Here is a 20,240-nt window from a genome sequence, read left to right as displayed (position 1 = left end):
ACAGGCTGTGTGTGCTGAAGTGCTTCCAAGACCCATTCATTAATTGTCCGTGTGAAGTTGTAGGGAAATCATAATGGGAGTCAAGGCCCTACTTCAGGCGGAGAGAGTAATGCAGTTGTATTCAAAAGGATACATCACTTCATTGCGCCCGGCACTAGAGAAATACATGAACTTTAACAAAAGGGGTTCAAGCAATTGGCAGCCAAGCAGTTGGACGCTATTACTCAGCGTTGTGAGGAGAAAAAGGGAGAGAAGGGGGGAACTCTCAGTGTAATTGCAACCCCACTCCCCAACTGTTAACTGCAACAGTCATTAACTACAATAGCAGCTTGAGTACTGCAGTCACAGCAAATTAGTTCGCTGTGGTGACTGAGGGAAACAACAGTGAGTTTTCCATGAGAGGGCTTAAGGTCTGGAATATCTGCTCCCTACGGAATACAAGAGACTTATCATAGAATCAGTTTTTTAACAATAAACAAAACAGGAATTTGCCATACTGAGGAAATGTTTTTGCATGGCTTCGGCCAAAATGACAATACAAGAACTAATTTGTTAATCAGATTGCAGGAGGCACACCTGGCACGACGTAACCACATATAATTGACACTTGCCTGGCAGTCACATACTCACCTTTCCCAAAACACAATATAAATGTAAGATCTTATCAAACTGAGGGTATGACCATATTTCCATTCATCTTCCTTCCTATTTTACTCTAATGAAGCCCCACATGAAAGGAAAATACAAGTCTTAGATATGTTGTGGATTTCATAAATCAAATGTACATAAATATATTTCAAACAGGGCAACATCAGCCTGCTCTCATGTAAAAAATAAAAATTTTCTCTCTGGTGACAGCTTATGTAACTAATAAGCTCATGAATTGGAATGCAATGGCTGTATGGTAGGATGCTGACATGACATCAGAGCTCAATGTTTCTCAGCGATGGATGGGATTCAACTGAGAAACCCTCTAAAAATGAGCAACATTGGGTTACGTTCACTGTAAATGAAGAGGACTCAATACATTTTGAAATATGAGATGAGGATTATAATAAATACTGCTATGAATACATGAAAAGAAAAAATCATATCAGTGAGTCCAGATTGACACTAGGTTTTGATATTTAAAAATTAATTTAAATGAATGAAATGTACTTCTATGATCATTATGCTTGACATACAGTTACAAGAATGAGTTACATTATGAGTTACAAAGTAATACGTTTCCAAATGTAATTATTCAGTGCCGTTAAAAAGTATTTGTACCCTTTCAAATGTTCTCTATTTTTGTGACTGTTTTCAGACCTTTAACCAAAACCTAATAGTAAATAAAGGGACCTTACTGAAAAAATAACATGATTTACAAACTTATTTAATTTATATATTCTAGTTAAAGTTATGCAACCGTTGGTAAAATATCATATATATTTTTTTTGCCAAATCCTGCAACCAAATACTTCTGAGGTTGCTGATAAGCATCACATCTCTGGCCCACTCTTCCATGCATATGTGCTTTAAATCGGTGACATACGGTTTTTGAACATGAACTGCTCACTTCAGGTCCTGCCAATTGAGTTCAAAACTACAAATGCATTGCTGTTCAGCATTGCTTATGTAGGTTTGCTGTGTGACCAGTGTGCTCTTCAAATTCTATTCATATGCACCAGAAATTACTATTACCTGAAATTATATTTCATAAATTCTCTGATACATAGCAGCATTTCGGGTTCCTTCAATCATGGTCTGATAGCACTTTATGCAGCAATGCATTCCCAAAACTTCAGACTACCACGACCAAGCATGACTATCAACATGAGGTCCACACTGTGCAGTGTTCTGTTTTTGTCCGAAATACCAGGACACTCAACTCAAGTGTGTTTAGATGACATTAGTCCTACTATGTCTGGCAGAAAAACTGAAACTGCAATCCAAGTCTCCAGTCTTAAATTTGAGTCTCGTATCATTAATGATAGAACAAGTCTCAAGAAAAGTCACACGTCTCTTAGCTCAGCTCAAGGCTAGTGACTTTTTAAATTCCATAGTCAAGAGTTGGGTGTGTTGTATCCCACACATAGAATGTGCATTTTTATAGAAAAATAAATATTTTAAGAGCACAAAAATACCTAAACATCAGGAGATGATTACTGAGTTATTCTAAAAAAATATATGTAATCCTCTAAAGCCCCAAATCCAGAATTTGATACTTTGCTACATAATGTATCCAGAGTATGTTCAGATTTAGTTTAGACAAAATGCAACAGGGCGGTGAAAGAATGGTGAATGTAAAATGCACATAAAATCAAATACGTACTATTTGACATAAAAATATGTCTGAAAAATACGGAATGCATATGTCTGAAATATACGGGCTACATTATTATTGAATACACTAATGTGAATCAGCTTCCACTTTCATCAGGGCGTCCTGTTGAATCCTACTTGAAATGGATCTTGCGGATCTTAGTTCAAATGTGTAGGTTGACCACGTGCATTTACTAACCGAAACCTGACGTTCAACATCAGTACGTTGAAAAGAAACGACAGATGAGGGTAGATTGAATTATTGGTTCAATGTATTGATTCCCTGCGCTTCGACTATTTGATCCATCACAACCAATCACAACCACCACCTCTCATGACACAACTGAATGCTCTAACGGGGCTACTTCACCAACAGTGATCAACTCTTCTGTCTTAAACCAAGGGCTCCATCTTCCTCAAATTAAAAGAGAGAAGACGCACTGAGCTGAACGACACTATGCTAATAAGATAAAAGTTGCTCTCAGAGGTGTCCCTCATCTATGCTTCTTCCTACCATGTTTAATTATACCAGACAAGGGATGCAGCTCTCGGTTTCTCCTCCCCCCAGCCTCCTCTCTCCTCGCCCTCACTCTCACACTGTCTCCGACAGCCAGGTTGAGATTCCTCACCTGTCCGACACGGGAGACACACCTGTCACCGCACACTTAATCACCGGGCCTTGTGCCGGGACCAGCCCCCACGTGCCACACACCCCGCTGCAAAATTAAAAATGAACTTCTCCGCCACCAGGAGAGGGAGAGAAAAAAAAAAAAAGGAAAAAGAAGTGGGAGACAGAGAAAGAGAGCAAGACAGACAGACACTGGGAGAGAGAGACAGATGAATGGAGACAGAAAGAGAGGAGGAGGAGGTGAGAGGAGGAGGTGAGAGGAGGAGGTGAGGGTGGCAAGAAGGGAAGAAGGGTGGAAGGGAGGCTGTTTTTTTTTTTTTTGTCATTTCCCAAACCCTCATTAATATTCGGAGGTTAAGAGCTTTTCAGTGAAACGTAATTAATTGAGGCCGAGTCTGACAGTAAACAAGCAATTTCAAATTAAAGCAAAATGACAGCAGAGTCATTTGTTAAAAACGCGCAGCCCAGATTTTGGCAACAGATAAATGAAGGAAAATGTTAAGGAGGGAGGGGAAGTGATGAAGATATTAATCTTCACCTGTCCGTGTCAGCGTGCCACTCATCTCCGCCATGTTGCTCTCCATCCTCTGCAGATGCTTCTTGTCCTCTTTGCTTCCCATAATGAGGGGAAGGATGTATTTCTGCAATTAAAAACATGACACGCTATTACACTTCTCGCCAGGAATGGAGAGAAAGGGCGCTTCCTAAATAGCACCATAACCCCTATATAGTGCTATACTTTTGACCAGGGAGCATAGGGTTAACATCTGAATGGACAGATACACATCTGGATAGACAAAGGTAATTTTTCATCTAATAAAGTGTGGCCTAAACTGTCAAGTTTAGGACAGTGTTATAGACCTATGACACCTAAAAAGAGGAACAAACACAAACAAATGAACTGATAAATAAAGTTAAACTACTGGTTGGGAAAAGAAAACTGACGGGAGAGAAGGTACTATCAGATAAAGTAAAATAAAAGAATAAACATACAGGATAAACATTCGAAATGGAACCCAGAATATACATTTGTCACCACTGTTAGATTGTAGAAAAAATACGGGGGGGTCAGCAGAGGGGCATAGTAAAGCCTAGATATGTCTGTGCTAGTTTAGACACATAGGCTGGCTCCATGTGTAGGCTTCACAGCAACAACAAAAAAAAACACATGATAAAAAAACATTTTATAAGGGAAATGGAAAATTTGCTTTTCTTCTTGACAAGTCCAGCTTGTCCTCCATGATTCAGTTTTCTTCTGGTGGATCAAAACCACCACACAATTCGTAGACAGTATGCGTGCTGTTGAACTTATGCACATATTAAAACCAACATGCAATCTTTGAAACTGTATTTTTATTACAGTCTAATAAATCACTAGGTTGTGTTAATGTAATTTTTTTTTAATGATCATCTACTTACCTACGCCTAATTGTTGGCCTTGAAATGAAATCTGATTGGCATGAAGGAAACATTAAGACACTCTAATTTAACACATACGGTATGTTGGTCCATCAATGTTCCGCAACGGAAGTTCTAAACTTTACAAAGTCAGCCATGTTGTGGTTTAGAATGTGTGGGCCACAAACAACAATTTCTGCCAAGCCTTTCTCTTTGGATAGGAGCGAGGCACAGTACGGACCAGGTTTTCCCTGCAACCCGGGGGGACAGGTGACGCCAGTTTTAGTAATAAACACTTTTAAGTTGAAAAAGATGAAATGAGTGTCAACAGCGAGTAATTAATAAGTAGGCTGCTGGGAAAGCTGTGTTTACACGGTGCCACTATAGCATAAATAAAGTACGGGCAGACGCTGGGGCATATGGCGCGGCTGCCGCTGCACTCCGGTGACATGACAGCAGCGGACGCGGCCCCGCCAGGGGAATCCCACCTCCAATGCTACTAGCTGGTGGGTCTCTTCGCTGCATAGAGAGCGGGAGAGGGTGTTACATGTAGGTTGGGACAGAGTGAGAGAACGAGAGAGACAGACTGGGCGGGTGAACAGGTAGGGAAAGGTCGGGTGTGAGGGAGAAAGAAATAGCCGAAAGACAGAGTCAAATAGTCTGGATCAAAGGGGAGGGCCTCTCACTAGACAGACAGCAGGAGGGACAGGTAGGGTGACAGACAGCCGGACAGAATTAACAAGAGATCAAACTAGTTCATAAAGCAGCAGATTAGGAATTCAGCAATGAGTGGTGTTGCGCCAGAACAATGCTTGAGTACAAAACTCAGTGTTGAATAGTGAATGGTAATCATTGCATCAGCTGAGGTAATGTAGCAGGATATAGGATAAGCTAATCTTTAGATAGCAATACCGTTGGTTTTTCTTTGGCTTGGAGTAGTAGAGCAGGGTTTGTTAAGGCATAAAGACTATTTACTGTAGGTGCTAGCTCCAATAAGAACTCCATGTATGATTCTCAAATTACACAACATTTGACTAGAGGCTTATAGGGAACAAGGTGCCCTTTGGTATACTGGATATACACACATTTCTGCCATGGCACCCGACATCCACAAGAAGCAAGTCTCCAGCCCTACACCACCGTCATGACATCATGGGAGCGTTGCTATCCAGAAGCTACACACAGACACGTGTACACACACAGAGGGCTGGATACACTGGCTATAATGGCTACTGTCTAACTCTCATCCACCTATAAAAGGAGAGTAATGGTTTCCACATGCCATTCACAGTGATATGAAAAGCTACAGAGGAATTCATGTCCCTAAGGGAACCACCCAGGCCCATGTTCCGGGGATTTTGAGCATGATACAGAGCGATTATTTTTATAGAGGATAATATCAAAAGAGGGTTGTGGCTGTGCTGGTAGGATTTTTTTTTTCCCAAATAAAAAAATGGAATAGTGAGAGAGACAGAAAAAATGTAATTAAAAATTGGGGTTCAAATGAGCTCATGTGATGACGCAGGCCAAGCCAGAGCTTTAAACCAGGCGGGAGTGATGTATGGAACGTCTGGCCCTCAAATCTGTTCACATTCAAAGTTGACCGATGTAACCACAAACCCACCAATATAAATGCAATATTGGGGCTAACTGTGTTGACAGAACTCACTGGACTGTGTAAAAGAAATGGTTGGATGAAATGGATCCTTTAGATCAAAGACTTGAAATCTGCAACATGGCTGTTTTTATATTTGCCCTAATACATTTATTGATTAGGTGATTGATTAATATCCCTTTTAGTACATACAGTGCCTTTAGAAAGTATTCGGACCCCTTAATTTCTCCACATTTTGTGTTATACACTTAATTTATAATTAATATAAAAATAAATTTGCCATCAATCTGCAAACAATACCTCATAATGACAAAGCGAAAACATGTTTTTAGAAAATTGTGCCAATTCATTTACTTACATTACTACATGAAAAACTGACAAAATCTCATGTACATGAGTATTCTGACTCTTTGCCTCAAATTGAGCTCAGATGCATACTGTGACCATCCTTGAGAAGGCTGTAGAATTTGATTGGAGTCCACCTGTGGCAAATTCAATAGCCTGGACATGATATAGAAGGGCACACACCTGTCATGTTAGGTGCGACATTTGGCAGTGCATGTTAGAGAGAAAACTAAGCCATGATGTCCAAGCAACTCTCTGTAGACCTAAGAGGTTGAGGGATAGATCTGAAAAAAATGTGTTCAAGGAACACATACAATGGAAGCAGTTCAGAACTACCAAGAACTCTCCCAGAGCTTGGTATTCAGCCAAACTAAGTGACCGGGCAAGAGGGGCCTTGGTCAACAAGATTACCAAGAACCCAATGGCCAATTTAATAGATCTTTCTCTGCAGAGAAACTGCAGAACCTCCCAGAGGGACAACCATCTCTGCAGCACTCCAACAATGAGGCTTTTATGGTAGAGTGGCTAGACAGAAGCCACTCCTGATTAAAAGGCATATGACATGCCGTCTGAAGGATTCCACAATCGAACTATTAGGCCTGAATGCCAATCACTACATCTGGCATAGACAAGGTACTGGACATCACCTAATACCATCCCTTAACTTAAGCATTGGGGTAAATGGGGATGTTGTTCAGCGACAGGGACTGGGAGACAGGTCAGGACGAAGCAATACAAATCTAGAGAGTTTCATGAAAAAAACCTGATCCATGGCGCACAAGACAAAATCATCTTTTCAGCAACGACCCGAAGCACACAGTTAAGAGAACGTTTTTGGACAAATCCGTGAATGCCCTTGAGTGGCCAAGCCAAAGCCTTTATTTGAACCCCATTGCACATCTGCTGAGCGGGCAGTTCACCGATACTCCCTATCCAATCGGAAAGAGAGAATCTACAAAGAAGAATGAGAGAAACTGCCCAAATCCAGATGTGCAAAGCTGGTATAAGTCTCAAAGCGGTGATTTCCGCCGAAGGCACTTCTAAAAAGTACTGCATGAAGTATGAATACTTACGCACATGAGATATTTCAGTTTTGGATTTTCAATGATTTGGCACAAAAGCGTGTTTTCACGTCGTCATTATGGGATATGTTTGTGTATTTTTGTGAAATAAATAATACAATGAGTCAATAAAACAACTAGATGTGGAGATAGCGAAGGGGTCTAAATACTTGCAGGACCGTGATGTTTGGTCAAGATTATTGAATATGATAATCAAATTTTCACTTTTTAACTGTTGATTTCCACCAAAATGTCAATAAATGCTTACTCAATAAATCACAATCAGTGAATGGTCAATCAGTTTAGAGATTTCCGAAGAATAGGTGGTTAAAGAAGGTATATTTAAAGGTGCAGTCTGAGATTTGGTAATCTATTGAAAGGCCATCTCAACTCTTAAAATTACAAACTGATTTTGTAAAAAAAAATTCTTTATTATAATCCAAAACATAAGAATAAAAAATGTATATCCAGAATATGGTTTAACTATACTATCAAGGGTAAGTCCTGGCTTCCATAGCACCATCTAAGAATTTGACAATGGTTGTGACATTTTCACATCCCCAATCATTCACTGTTTGTAAGACAACTTTTTTTCCAGAGATCCAGACAGTAGCTTTGATGTCCAGCCTAACAGAAGGGACATATCTGTGATTAGTAAAAGCGCACCTTGTAGAGCTGATGGAAGCCAAAGGCCATGCCCATCATGATGACAGTGAGGGCACCATAATCTCTCCATCTGTAGCCACGGGGACCTGAAGAAAGATAAAGATACAGGGCATTATTATTTGGACAGTGACAAGTTTTGTTGTTTTTGTCACTGTACTCAAGCACACTGGATTTAAAATAAAACAATGAATAAGAGGTTAAAGAGCAGACTGTCAGCTTTAGTTTGAAGGTACTTATACCCATAAACCATTAACCGTGTTGGAACTACAGCACTTTGCATACACAGTCCCCCCATATTAGGAGACCAAAAGAAATTGGACAAACTCATATCATTTTACATAAAGTATTCATAGTTAGTACTTTGGGGCAAATCCTTTGCATTTGATGACATCTTCAGACACTAATATCTTTCCTGGTGAGGCCTGTTCTGCAGCGATCTTTAATTCCTGTTTGTTTCTGGGCACTTTTGACATCTAGGCACATGAAGCACATGCTCTATTGGTTTCAGCTCAGGGGATTGATTTGGCCATTCAAGAGCATTCCACTTTTTGGCCATACAAAACTCCTTGGTAGCGTTAGCAGTATGTTTGGGTTCATTGACAGGCTTCTAGGTGATGTGCCGTCCCATGGGTTTTTGGCCTTTGGTTGGGTCTGGTTGTTTCTGTACACAAATGTCTCATAACTGCTGCTGTCAGCAGTAACATCATTGATGAAGACAAGTGAGGCAGTCACACATGCCTAAAACATAACATCCACTCGACCTTATTTCACAGTTAAGATGGTATGCCTGTTCCTTTTTTTTCTCCACACTTTCCTCTTGCTTTCCATCATTCTATGTTAATATTTGTGTAATCTTTCCACAGTACCTTTTATTGAGAACTCTGAGACTCTTCTAATCCTGTTTTTGAGCCTAACTACTGTTTTTGCACCTTCCAGTCCAGTCTCTGTAGTTCGGCAGGTGAAGTCTTCTGCGAATGGTAGTGGATGACACGTCCATGTCTACCTCCTGGAGTTTTCTTGATTTCTCTAACAGTTTTTGGTAGTTATTTTAATACTTTGTAGCAAGCATTCATGCACTGGTTCTTGTGCGTCAGACATAAATGAAAAGCCTATAATCAAGATATTGACAGCTCTCTTGTGAATGCACTAATGATGAAAACACATATGCCTAATAAGAAACAGCAGTGAAGACAATAGTCGAGTACTTTAGATACCCTTAAATGCTGGGACAAAATGTGTAGTTATTTCTAAATCCTTCATAACATGGATAAATATAGTTAAAATTAAAGCATTCAACCATTATTGGTTCATTTAAAATCAATGTGCTGTAGTACAGAACAAAAAGAACAAAACTTGTTTCACTGTACAAACACTTATGGACTGCACTTTAAAACACAATTTATGATATAGCATCGTGAACAGGCCATTTGGTAGTAGTGGTCAAAACACATACTATATTAAATACTGCACTTTGCAAGTTGAAATCAAACTGAAAAAAATCATATAAATATAAAGGAAAACGCCAACGTAATCAAATAGAAAATGTTGCAATGAATAAATACATCCTGCAAATAAACCATAAATCCTGCAAATAAACCAACCAGAAAACATCAACTATATTAAATCTCAAGCTGACGCAAGGTCATATGAAAAACATGTGAAATTTCTATTCAATACTAGCAAAATTAAGCCTATTTGTCTTCGATGAATATTGATTCTGATTCTATAAGCATCTAGAAGAGGAAGAACATGTAAGGGCTGGAAGGTGAGTGTGCGTGATGTTGGGAAAACAACTACAAACTGTGTGTCTCTGTATGGCAGACTGAAAGTGTCATTGTTTTATTGTTTGAGCTGTCATCTGGATGGGCCAACTGTTTGGAGTGGAATCTTTCACATTAGAGAAACAGTCATCGAAAAATGTCACTAAACATACACCCACAGAGCGCTGTTTACACTGTTTCACCTAGATGTTTTCTTAGGCAAGACACAGAAATCCTCGCAGTATGGCAATGTGGACACTTTTTAACTGGGATGGGCGCGGGGGTGGCGTGTGCGCGCGGGTACTTGTCAGGGACGACATGAGAGACTATTGGCCCCTCAGACCTGACTGTCCTCACCATATTTCACTTAGGTGCATCACAGCATTGCATGCCTTCCTGAGAGACTCTCATTGCTTTGCCACTGATTTGTCGAACCTACTGCTGATCTACTGTTCATTGTCAAGGTGAATAGAACAATCCTCTACTCGGCTAAGGGCACACGTCAATACAACTGAAGTGACGGCAGGAACAGCCAGCAACCTTTTCCATCAAAAATCCTAAATCACTGTCCTATTGTCCATATGGTAACCACATACAGTATATTTGGGTGTTCATCAACATTATAGCTCCCTTGGAACATGTGTCTCGCTACAGCATGCTGTCTCTTGGAAAGGCAAGCGGAGGAGTCCTTGAGGTGGGTGGTTGACCCTGACAACTCAGTAAGCCTCTGTGCATCAACTGGGGGTTCTCACCACTAACCAGTGTCTATTCCACCTCTTAGGCCCCCCCATTCCCTCTCTTTTCTCCTCATACTATTCACCGACCATCTCCATCTCCTCTTTTTTATTTGGTCACTTAAGCCGTGGATGGAACGGTGGTCTCCATCCCCCGTTTTTCCAATCTCCTCTAAAATTTATTGGGTTCAGAAGAGGCCTTCCTGTCCTTCCGCCGGTTTGAAATAGAGATCAGAGTATCCATTACTCCGACAGAGATGGATGTGGGTCCCTGTGCAGCGTCCCCATAACAAGGACATCAGAGAGGTAGCCCCCTCTTTTCAGCGTGACCCCCATACAAGACTCCCCGGCTCTCACCTCATTATGCAGCTTCCCTTATAGCCGTTTTGATATAAAACCTCCGACTATGGAATGGTCCGAGCCAGAGCCCCTAACTACATGGCCATCCCATCAACATCACTTTCATTACAAAACATGAGATGCCGGGGGAGTCAAGGACAGTGCAGTAATAAATGAGGGTGGAATACATCGGGAATCATTGTCATACGGGTTAAGCATTATGCAGACTTCATTCTGCATTGGTAAATCAGTGGACAGCGCTCATAACCCATGCCGTAATAAAGATACAGGTTGGAGCAGGGCCTTGCTTGGGGTGAAACCCCCTGGTATGAAATGGTGCTGGGAGAGATTGCACATGATAAAGGGGTGGCGACATTGGTGAAATAATTACTAAGCGAGGCAAATGTGATCCTCCTGCTACTGCTAATCACTTTTATGATTGGATTGAGGGTAAATAGGTACATGTGCATGTTGACACAACATTACAGTTCAAGTGGAAAACTGCACACACCGCTGACATCCATCCACATCTGCACTTTTTTACTACTTTTTGCTCATCTGTTGAAAAGGAAGGCTTTTTTCACCAATAGTACAAAACATTGAGGCTTATGGAGTAGCATTCAATAAAGGTGTGTGTGTGTGTAAGGGTTTGAGCACTCACTGTAGTGTACAGGTTCCAGCTGGTGGGCAGGAAGGGGATATTGGGGTCCAACAGGGGTAAGGGCCAGGGGCTCATCAGTGCTGCCTGAGCGCTGGATGGCAAGCTCTATCTCCACATCAGTCAGACCTGGAACGCAACACTCACAACATTACCACTGTATTGGAGTATGGCTACAAGAGTATTGGTGAGAATGTCACAAAGGAAGTTAAAGTAGGTGTAAGTCTTAAATAATCCCCCACTGCAACCTAAAAAGGTTGTGGGCACTATAAACTCATGATAATACTTTAAATTACAGTGGTATACAAACCTTCATTTGACCCAAGGTTTACGGAATACCTAGTCTAATATGGCTGCTTGTCTTCCCCATTGCACAATTAACCACAATGTGGAGGACGACCAGCTCAGCATATACATTAACCTCCTTAATTATTGGAACCTTTGATAAATACTGATAAAAATATTGTTAAAATAATTAAAGTATTGGGAAAAAAGGTATACCTAGAAATATGGGACATTATGAAACATTTTGCAAAGCATGGTGGAGGCAATGCCATAGTCTGGCGGTGCTTTGCTGGTGGTAAAGTGAGAAATTTGTACAGGGTAAAAGGGATCTTGAAGAAGGAAGGCTTTCACTTCATTTTGCAACACCCTGTCGACAGCGTGTGACTGGAGACGATTTCTTCCTACAACAGGACAATGACCCAAAGCACAGCTCCAAACCATGCAAGAACTATTTAGGGAAGAAGCAGTCAGCTGCTATTCTGTCTATAATGGAGTGGCCAGCATGGATCACCACCCGTTTGAGCTGTTGTGGGAGAAGCTTGACCGTTTGGTACGTAAGAAGTGCCCATCAAGCCAATCCAACTTTTAGGAGGTGCATCAGGAAGCATGGGGTGAAATCTCTTCAGATTACCTCAACGAATTGACAACCAGAAGGCCAAAGGTCTGCAAGGCTGTAATTTCTGCAAGTGGAGGATTATTTGACGAAAGCAAAGTTTGAAAGACACAATCATTATTTCTAAACTTGTCACAATTACTATAATTCCTATAAATGCTGCTATATTTCCTATTCAAATGCATTTCATGCATGTTTTCATGTGAAACAACAACATTTCTAAGTGACCCCAAACATTTGAACGGTAGTGTCAGGTCCTGGCAACGGGGTGCCTCTAGGCATCTCTGTGCCTGGGGGTAAAAGACAGGGCCTGACAGTAGAGGTGCCTCTTGGCATCCCTGCGTTTCCCTTTTGGATGTTCCCTATTAGAGGCAGCTGCCCCACATTGCCTCTGACTGGGGATCCTATTTAAGTTCCGTTGTTTTGTGGATTGTTGTTTGTGCTATGTGCCTCAGTTCTCGGTTGGGTGGCTTCTTTTGTTTTGTTGCCCATACAACCAAATAAAAGTTTCCTACTCCTGTTCTGTGCCTCATGTGCTACTTACCCTCAACCATGACAAGTAGTGTATATTTACTATTTAAGGAAACAGGTAATCACAGTATAACACCAAGTCAATCAAACTTCAGGGATATCAATCTGTCCAGTTAGGAAGCATAAGCGATTGTGTATCAATACTACCTGTTTTTGTGCAAATGAAAGTGACAGGTGCACTGGAAAGGCAACAGCAAGACAACCCCAAAAAAAGGAAAGGTTTTGCAGGTGGTGGCCACAGACAATTGCTCACCCCTTAATTCTTCCTGACTGATTCTTCTCTAGTTTTGCTAATATCCGTGTCACTACTAGTAGCATGAGGCGGTAGTGGCAGTCAATTCAGGTTGCACAGGTAGTCCAACTCCTCCAGGATTGCATATCCATATGTGGTTGCAAGAAGGTTTGCTGTGCCTCCCACTACAGTCTCATGAGTGTGGAGGAGATACCAAGAGAAGGGCTGTTAAAAAACAGCTGGACAGGGCCATAGAAGGGTATCAACCCAGCAGCAGGACCGGTATCAGCAAAGAGGTACAGGAGATGCACTGCCAGAGCCCTACAAAATGACCTCCAGGTGGCTACCAGTGTGCATGTTTCTGACAAAACTGTCAGAAACAGACTCTATGAGGGTGGCATGAGGGCCCGATGTCCTCTAGTGGAACCTGGGCTCAGAGCCCAGCACAGTGCAGCTCGATTGGCATTAATTAAAAAACACCAGAATTGGCAGATCCGTCATTGGTGCCCCATTTTCTTCACAGATGTGAGCAGGTTCACAGTGAGCACATGTGAAAGAGTCTGGAGATGCCGTGGTGGACGTTTTGAGGTAGGTCAATGATGGTCTGGGGAGGCATATCCTTGCAGGGTCGCACAGACCCTTATCAATTAAGTTTAAACTTAGAGAGTGCATTCCTTAGGTTTACAAGGATTTAAAGTGGAGAAAGAGAACTGACCCTACCCCCCCTGGCACAATAGTATAGCAGCATAAGACCTTGGGGCTGAGACGAGGGGTCCAGTTATGCTGTGGCCCTATCCGGGGGAGGCCCTGGACAGGGCCCAACAGGCAGGACGTCAATCAACCCACATTGTCAAGCATCGACCAAAGGGACACCAACCAATGGCAACCACCCTGAAATGGAGGCAGAGTACTGTTGTGCAATTGGGAGTTCACACCAATTGCACAATGGGCGCAATGACAACAACAAGCCAGTGACTGTGCCCCCGAATGGCATTGGAGAGAGGGCATCCCAGTGGCGATGACAGCCCACCTGGCAAGACAGCAAGGGTGGACAGAATCAAGCCTTACCAACAGTACCCGGACTAATGTTAGATACTGAGATGAAATCCTCAGACCCATTGTCAGACATGACACTGGTGTAGTGGACCCAGGGTTCCTCCTGGTGCAGGACAATGCACGGTTTCATGCGGCCAGAGTGTGTAGGCAGTTCCTCCCCAGACCTGAATCCAACTGACAACTTCTGGGACGCTATGTACTGGTGCATCCGACACTGCCAATTAGCACCACAGACTGTCTAGGAGCTCACTGATGCTCTGATCCAGATCTGGGAGAAGATCCCACAGGACCCCATCTGCTGTCTCATCAGGAGCATGCCCAGACATTATTTGGGAATGCATACAGCCACATGGGGGCAATACACACTACTGAGTCACATTATGAGTTGCCGGAAACAAATTCACGCAAATTCACGCACAACAGGCAAGCAGCTTGGTGAGAAGGCAACAACTGTTGGCGCAATTATTAGAAAATGGAAGAAGTTCAAGATGACGGTCAATCTCCCTCAGTATGGGGCTCCATGCAAGATCTCACCTTGTGGGGCATCAATGATCATGAGGAAGGTGAGGGATCAGCCCGGAACTACACGGCAGCACCTGGTCAATGACCTGAAGAGAGCTGGGACCACAGTCTCAAAGAAAACCATTAGTAACACACAATGCCATCATGGATTAAAATCCTGCAGCGCACGCAAGGTCCCCCTGCTCAAGCCAGTGCATGTCCAGGCCCGTCTGAAGTTTGCCAATGACCATCTGGATGATCCAGAGGAGGAATGGGAGAAGGTCATGTGGTCTGATGAGACAAAAATAGAGCTTTTTGGTCAAAATTCGCCATGTTTGGAGGAAGAAGAAGGATGAAAACAAGCCCAAGAATACCATCCCAACCGTGAAGCATGGAGGTGGAAACCATTCTTTGGGGATGCTTTTCTGCAAAGGGGACAGGACGACTGCACCGTATTGAGGGGAGGATGGATGGGGCCATGTATCGCGAGATCTTGGCCAACAACCTCCCTCCCTCAGTAAGAGCATTGAAGATGGGTCGTGGCTGGGTCTTCCAGCATGACAATGACCCGAAACATACAGCCAGGGCAACTAAGGAGTGGCTCCGTAAGAAGCATCTCAAGGTCCTGCAGTGGCCTAGCAAGTCTCCAGACCTGAATCCAACAGAAAATCTTTGGAGGGAGCTGAAAGTCCGTATTGCTCAGCGACAGCCCCGAAACCTGAAGGATCTGGAGAAGGTCTGTATGGAGGAGGGGGCCAAAATCCCTGTTGCAGTGTGTGCAAACCTGGTCAAGAACTACAGGAAACGTATGATCGTATGAATTGCAAACAAAGGTTTCTGTACCAAATATTAAGTTCTGCTTTTTCGCCCCTCACAGTTGAAGAATACCTATGATAAAAATTACAGACTTTTACATGCTTTGTAAGTGGGAAAACCTGCAAAATCGGTAGTGTATCAAATACTTGTTCTCTCCACTGTACATTTTGTAATCATTGTGCTTATTTTGTTATTAGAACATACAAAACAATACCGTTTGTCTGATTGAATTTGGATTGGTTGAAATTAGAAGCATCATCTGAAGCCAAATTGGTATCGGCCGATTGTGCGCAATATGAGCTATCTAGTGAAGACATGGTCCCTTTAGCCACGCACTTCTGATGTCATTGTTAAATTGTATTTTGATATTAATCTTATTCGAATTTGGCTGATTTACTTCTGTAATGTTGCAGATGGAGGCAGGGCACAGCTCCAGGGAGAATGGAGGACTTTAATAAAAGAACTAAAACATAACAAAACAAAACATAAAAAAAACAGAACATAGTGCAGAGGAATGAAATTCATGAAAACTTATTCGAAATGATCTCAGATTTGAAGGTGGGGAGAGACTTGATAATCTCCAAGTGTAATTTACGGAACTGTCGCACCTCTTTGAAATGAGCGGAGATGTCATCGCAGATGAGAAATCTGATTAAGCTGTGGAGGCGATAATGTCGTTATTTACATATGACACACCCATAATTTGTGGGTGTGGTGATCATCAACCTATGAATTGACAGCTTTTAGCATAAATTATAGCCTGAAATGGCTAATTAACCATTCGTAATTCTCCATGCTAAAATCAGCACAAGTTACAGAACACTCTTTTACGTCTCAGCCCGTTGCCGAAATCCTTTAAAAAAAGCAAGCTCTGCCATCATTAGCGTAAGGGCTCGAATAACGTGAATGAAATAAATAATATATTAATACAGTAGTGATAAAATATATTGTGGTACGTTGTGTGTGTTATATTCCTCGTCATCTTCATATTACCTATCATTGTTATAATTGTGGTTGTTGTTACTGAGGCTGTTACGATTTTTTTTTCATGACAATGGTCTTATTGCAAATCAAGCATTCTTATTTTTTACGTTGGTTTACACAGTCTGCGACCAGACGTGATTTTGATTTTAAGGATAAGACAAAGACAATACTGATGAATACCAGCTCTGTCAGTGATCACTATGAGATCACATTTGATCATACACACGTTTCATGAATCTGGGCCAATACCTGAAAAGAAACATGAGGGAAGAAGGAACTTAAATATGGACTGTGATCAGGAACACAGGTGAGAGCAATAACTACAAAGAAATGGTGTCCTTCTCCAAATGAGTGAGAGGTTGTTGGGTTTCACTGGAACAGCACAACAACAGTTATTGTTCATTTTATGAACAGAGGGACAGTTTCACTCTGTACAACCTTCTACTTACTCCATATCCTCAGAACAAGCACAAGCAAAAGAACATTTAATCTGGCAAAACGTGACAGCAAAACAAGGGTCTGCAAGAATGTGTGCAGCTTACCTAAACACTGAATAGAGATCTTACTGACTCACCAGCATGGAAAGGTAGTCCGAGATTACTTCAAAAATATAAACATTAACGCAGAAAAAAATCCATTTTTGGTACTACAATAAAGTGCAAACTCCATGGACTGACATGATTGCCATGTTGTACAATGTAATTTTTCAAACTTACCTTTGGTGTTGTCAGACTGAAGTTCTACATTATGCAAAGGACTTACATGCTTGCACTTCTCAACACCTTGAACTAACACATTGTCACAAGGTTGTAAAGTGTCAGACAAAGGCAAAAACCCTCCATATTAGATTGTGTCTCACAGTATCTTCACAGGATGCCTAAAGACATCTCCCCTCTGCAAAGACACAAACTGATCTGAGACAAAAGGTTGGGAAACACATAACGTCCTCTAAATGTTACTGTTAAAATTTAGGACACAGAGGTCAAACAAATAGGTCTGGAGAAGTCTGGTAGGGCCGAGGTCAGGTCAGGAGCAGGTTTATATATGATTGTCTGGTCAATACCCCTCAATCAACTTGGGTTTCAATAAAACATATTGTTTTATTATGGAGAAAATAATCGACTGATTGAAGTCGATCATTCCAGATTCAAATCTCCTTGGGGACAGCCCAATTAGTAATAGAACAAACTTCCAAACCATGCCCACCTTAACCCAGGTTGCAAATTATTATAGGACATTTTTGAACAGTGCAAACAACAGTAATTGTGTGATGCTGGGTATTCAGGACTGTGGCTCAAACAAAATAAGTACTAATGTGCTTGCTGAAGTGCCTAACCGGTGTATTTGCACCTTGCATTGTAGCCTCTGTATCTCAGTTAGTGAAGTCTCCCGCAGACCGTAGTGCCTGTCAAATTCATGCCCACTTCCTGAAGAGTTTCCTAATCTGCCTGACAGGTTTTATTTTTATTACTTCATTATGGTGAGCATTCATTAGTCATCAAATGTAGAGGACCTCATTGGTCCACCAAGCAATTTACTGCTTTCTTTCTTAAAGTACCAAACAGCCCAAAAACATCCAAACAGCCATGTGACATATCATTGCCCACATACATTTTGAATTCACCTAATCATGTGAAAACAACATATCTGAGTCAAAACTGGTTCAGTGCTATAGTGCCATTCAGTTACTTGCCACCAGCAGACATCAGAAAGGGATCAAACCATGAATGCTGAAACTCAGTTCTCTTCCTTAACTACCACCAAAGGCAAAGAAAATCCAGGTAAAAAATATATAACAGAGTATGTCCACAGATCCAGTTATATTTCCCAGGTGGAGATCTCATACACCGCAGACAGAGAAAATGCATTATTTTAATTTTCTCATTGTGATGTAAATGTATTACATAATTTTGCAAATGCCAATATAATTTAATCTTCAGATCTTTTTTAATGATTTTAATGGTGATTAAATTGCCAAGAGCTCCCTAATGGAGAATAGGGGGGGAAAAAATCTAATATGAACATTTCCCTTTGTGGACTGAAAGGATTTTATTTCCGTCACCATATGCTTGCATGGGTAGGAGTCTCTCGTCTTTAATGAGCATCATAATCTAAACAAAGACAAATAATTACAACTTTCAATGAGCGTCTGAGAAAAGGCTGATGTTGTTTATTTTGAGCTAAACCAAAACTCGACAGTAGAAAACCAAAAACAAATAAACTGCAGTGGATCACTTGACAAATGAACATGTTCGTGTTCAGTAGTCGTCTGGCGACTCAAATGGAAATCTTATGCATTATCGTTACATAAATACACAGCTCAAAAAATGAAGGGAGCACTTCAATCACACATCGGGTCTCGATGAACCAAATGTATGAAAGATCAAAATCTTTACGGTACATTGTGTAATTCGTTGAAAACGAACTGACGTAACAACGGTCAATAGAAAACAATATCACCAACCGACTGAGGGCTGGATTCAAACTCGCACTGAAAATCTACGTAAGGCTGTTCCAACGTGCTTTTATCACAGCAACTTATAATGTGATTCACTAGTGTGTATTGGCCCCCATGCGCCTGTATCCACTCCCGACAATGTCTGGGCATGCTCCTGATGAGACGGTGGATGGTGTCCTGGGGGATCTGGAATTCAGTTCTGGGGAACGTGAGGGCCAGTCAATGGTATCAATGCCTTTGTCATCCAGGAACTGCTTACACACTCTGGTCACATGAGGCCAGGCATTCTCCAGCACCAGGAGGAACCCATGGGCCCATTGCACCAGCATAAGGTCTGACGATGGGACTGAGGATTTCATCCTGGTACCTAACAGTAGTCAGGGTACCGTTGGCTAGCATGTGGAGGTCTGTTCGACCCTCCAAGGATATGCCTCCCCAGACCCTCACTGACCCACCGCCAAACTGGTCATGCTGGATGATGTTGCAGGCAGCATAACATTCACCACGGCGTCTACAGACTCTTTTGTGTCTGTCACATGTGCTCAGTGTGAACCGGCTCTTATCTGTGAAGAGAACAGGGCACCAATGGAGGCCCTGAAAATTCTGGTGTTCTCTGGCAAATGCCTATCGAGCTGCACTGTGCTGGACTGTAAGCACAGGTCCCACTAGAGGACGTTGGGCCCTCATCCTCGTGGAGTCTGTTTCTGACAGTTTCTGACAATGGTCTGTGGCCACCAACTGTAAAACCATTCCATTTTTGAGTGTTGTCCTGCTGTTGCCTCTCTAGTGCACCAGTGTAACTTTCATTTGCACCAAAACAGGTGACACTGATTCACAATCGCTTACGCTTCCAAACTGGACAGATTGATATCACAGTATAAAGGGTGTTATACTGTGATTATTACGTGTTCCCTTCATTTTTATCAACAGTGCATATCAGTCTGAGTCTCTTCCCATTCACCATTTATGTAGCATAAACAATGATGTGTAATCAGCGATCTGATCATCTCAAACCTGAGTATCAAAGCCAATTTTCCCATGTATTCTGGCCCAACCCAGCGCTTTGTGGAATCAATCCCACAGGGAAGTGTTCAGGTTAAAAGGCAGCAGGGCCTAGTGGTTAAGGTAGTCACAACGTTTCTAGATTGAATCCCTGACATAACAAGGCAAAAAATTATCAAGTTGTTCTGTCCTTGAGCCAGGCAGTTTAACCTTAATTGCTCCCAAATGAAAAATGAGAATGTGTTTCTGCTCAT

General features: G+C 41.9%; 1 protein-coding gene across 2 annotated transcripts in view; it reads right to left on the bottom strand.

Annotated features, from left to right (window-relative positions):
* The window catches only part of pex14 (peroxisomal biogenesis factor 14), a 108,064-nt gene that overhangs the window by 22,078 nt on the left and 65,746 nt on the right, over window positions 1-20,240 (bottom strand). For both annotated transcript variants that reach the window (XM_010891784.4, XM_010891785.4), the window contains 3 exons: window positions 11,512-11,637; window positions 8,018-8,103; window positions 3,471-3,573 (listed from right to left, as the gene is read on the bottom strand). In XM_010891784.4, coding sequence (XP_010890086.1) covers window positions 3,471-3,573; window positions 8,018-8,103; window positions 11,512-11,637 — 315 coding nt within the window. The remainder of the gene's footprint in view (window positions 1-3,470; window positions 3,574-8,017; window positions 8,104-11,511; window positions 11,638-20,240) is intronic.

This window comes from Esox lucius, chromosome 12, assembly GCF_011004845.1.
Source record: "Esox lucius isolate fEsoLuc1 chromosome 12, fEsoLuc1.pri, whole genome shotgun sequence".
NCBI lineage: Eukaryota > Metazoa > Chordata > Actinopteri > Esociformes > Esocidae > Esox > Esox lucius.
This window is presented reverse-complemented; position numbering and strand designations above follow the sequence as displayed.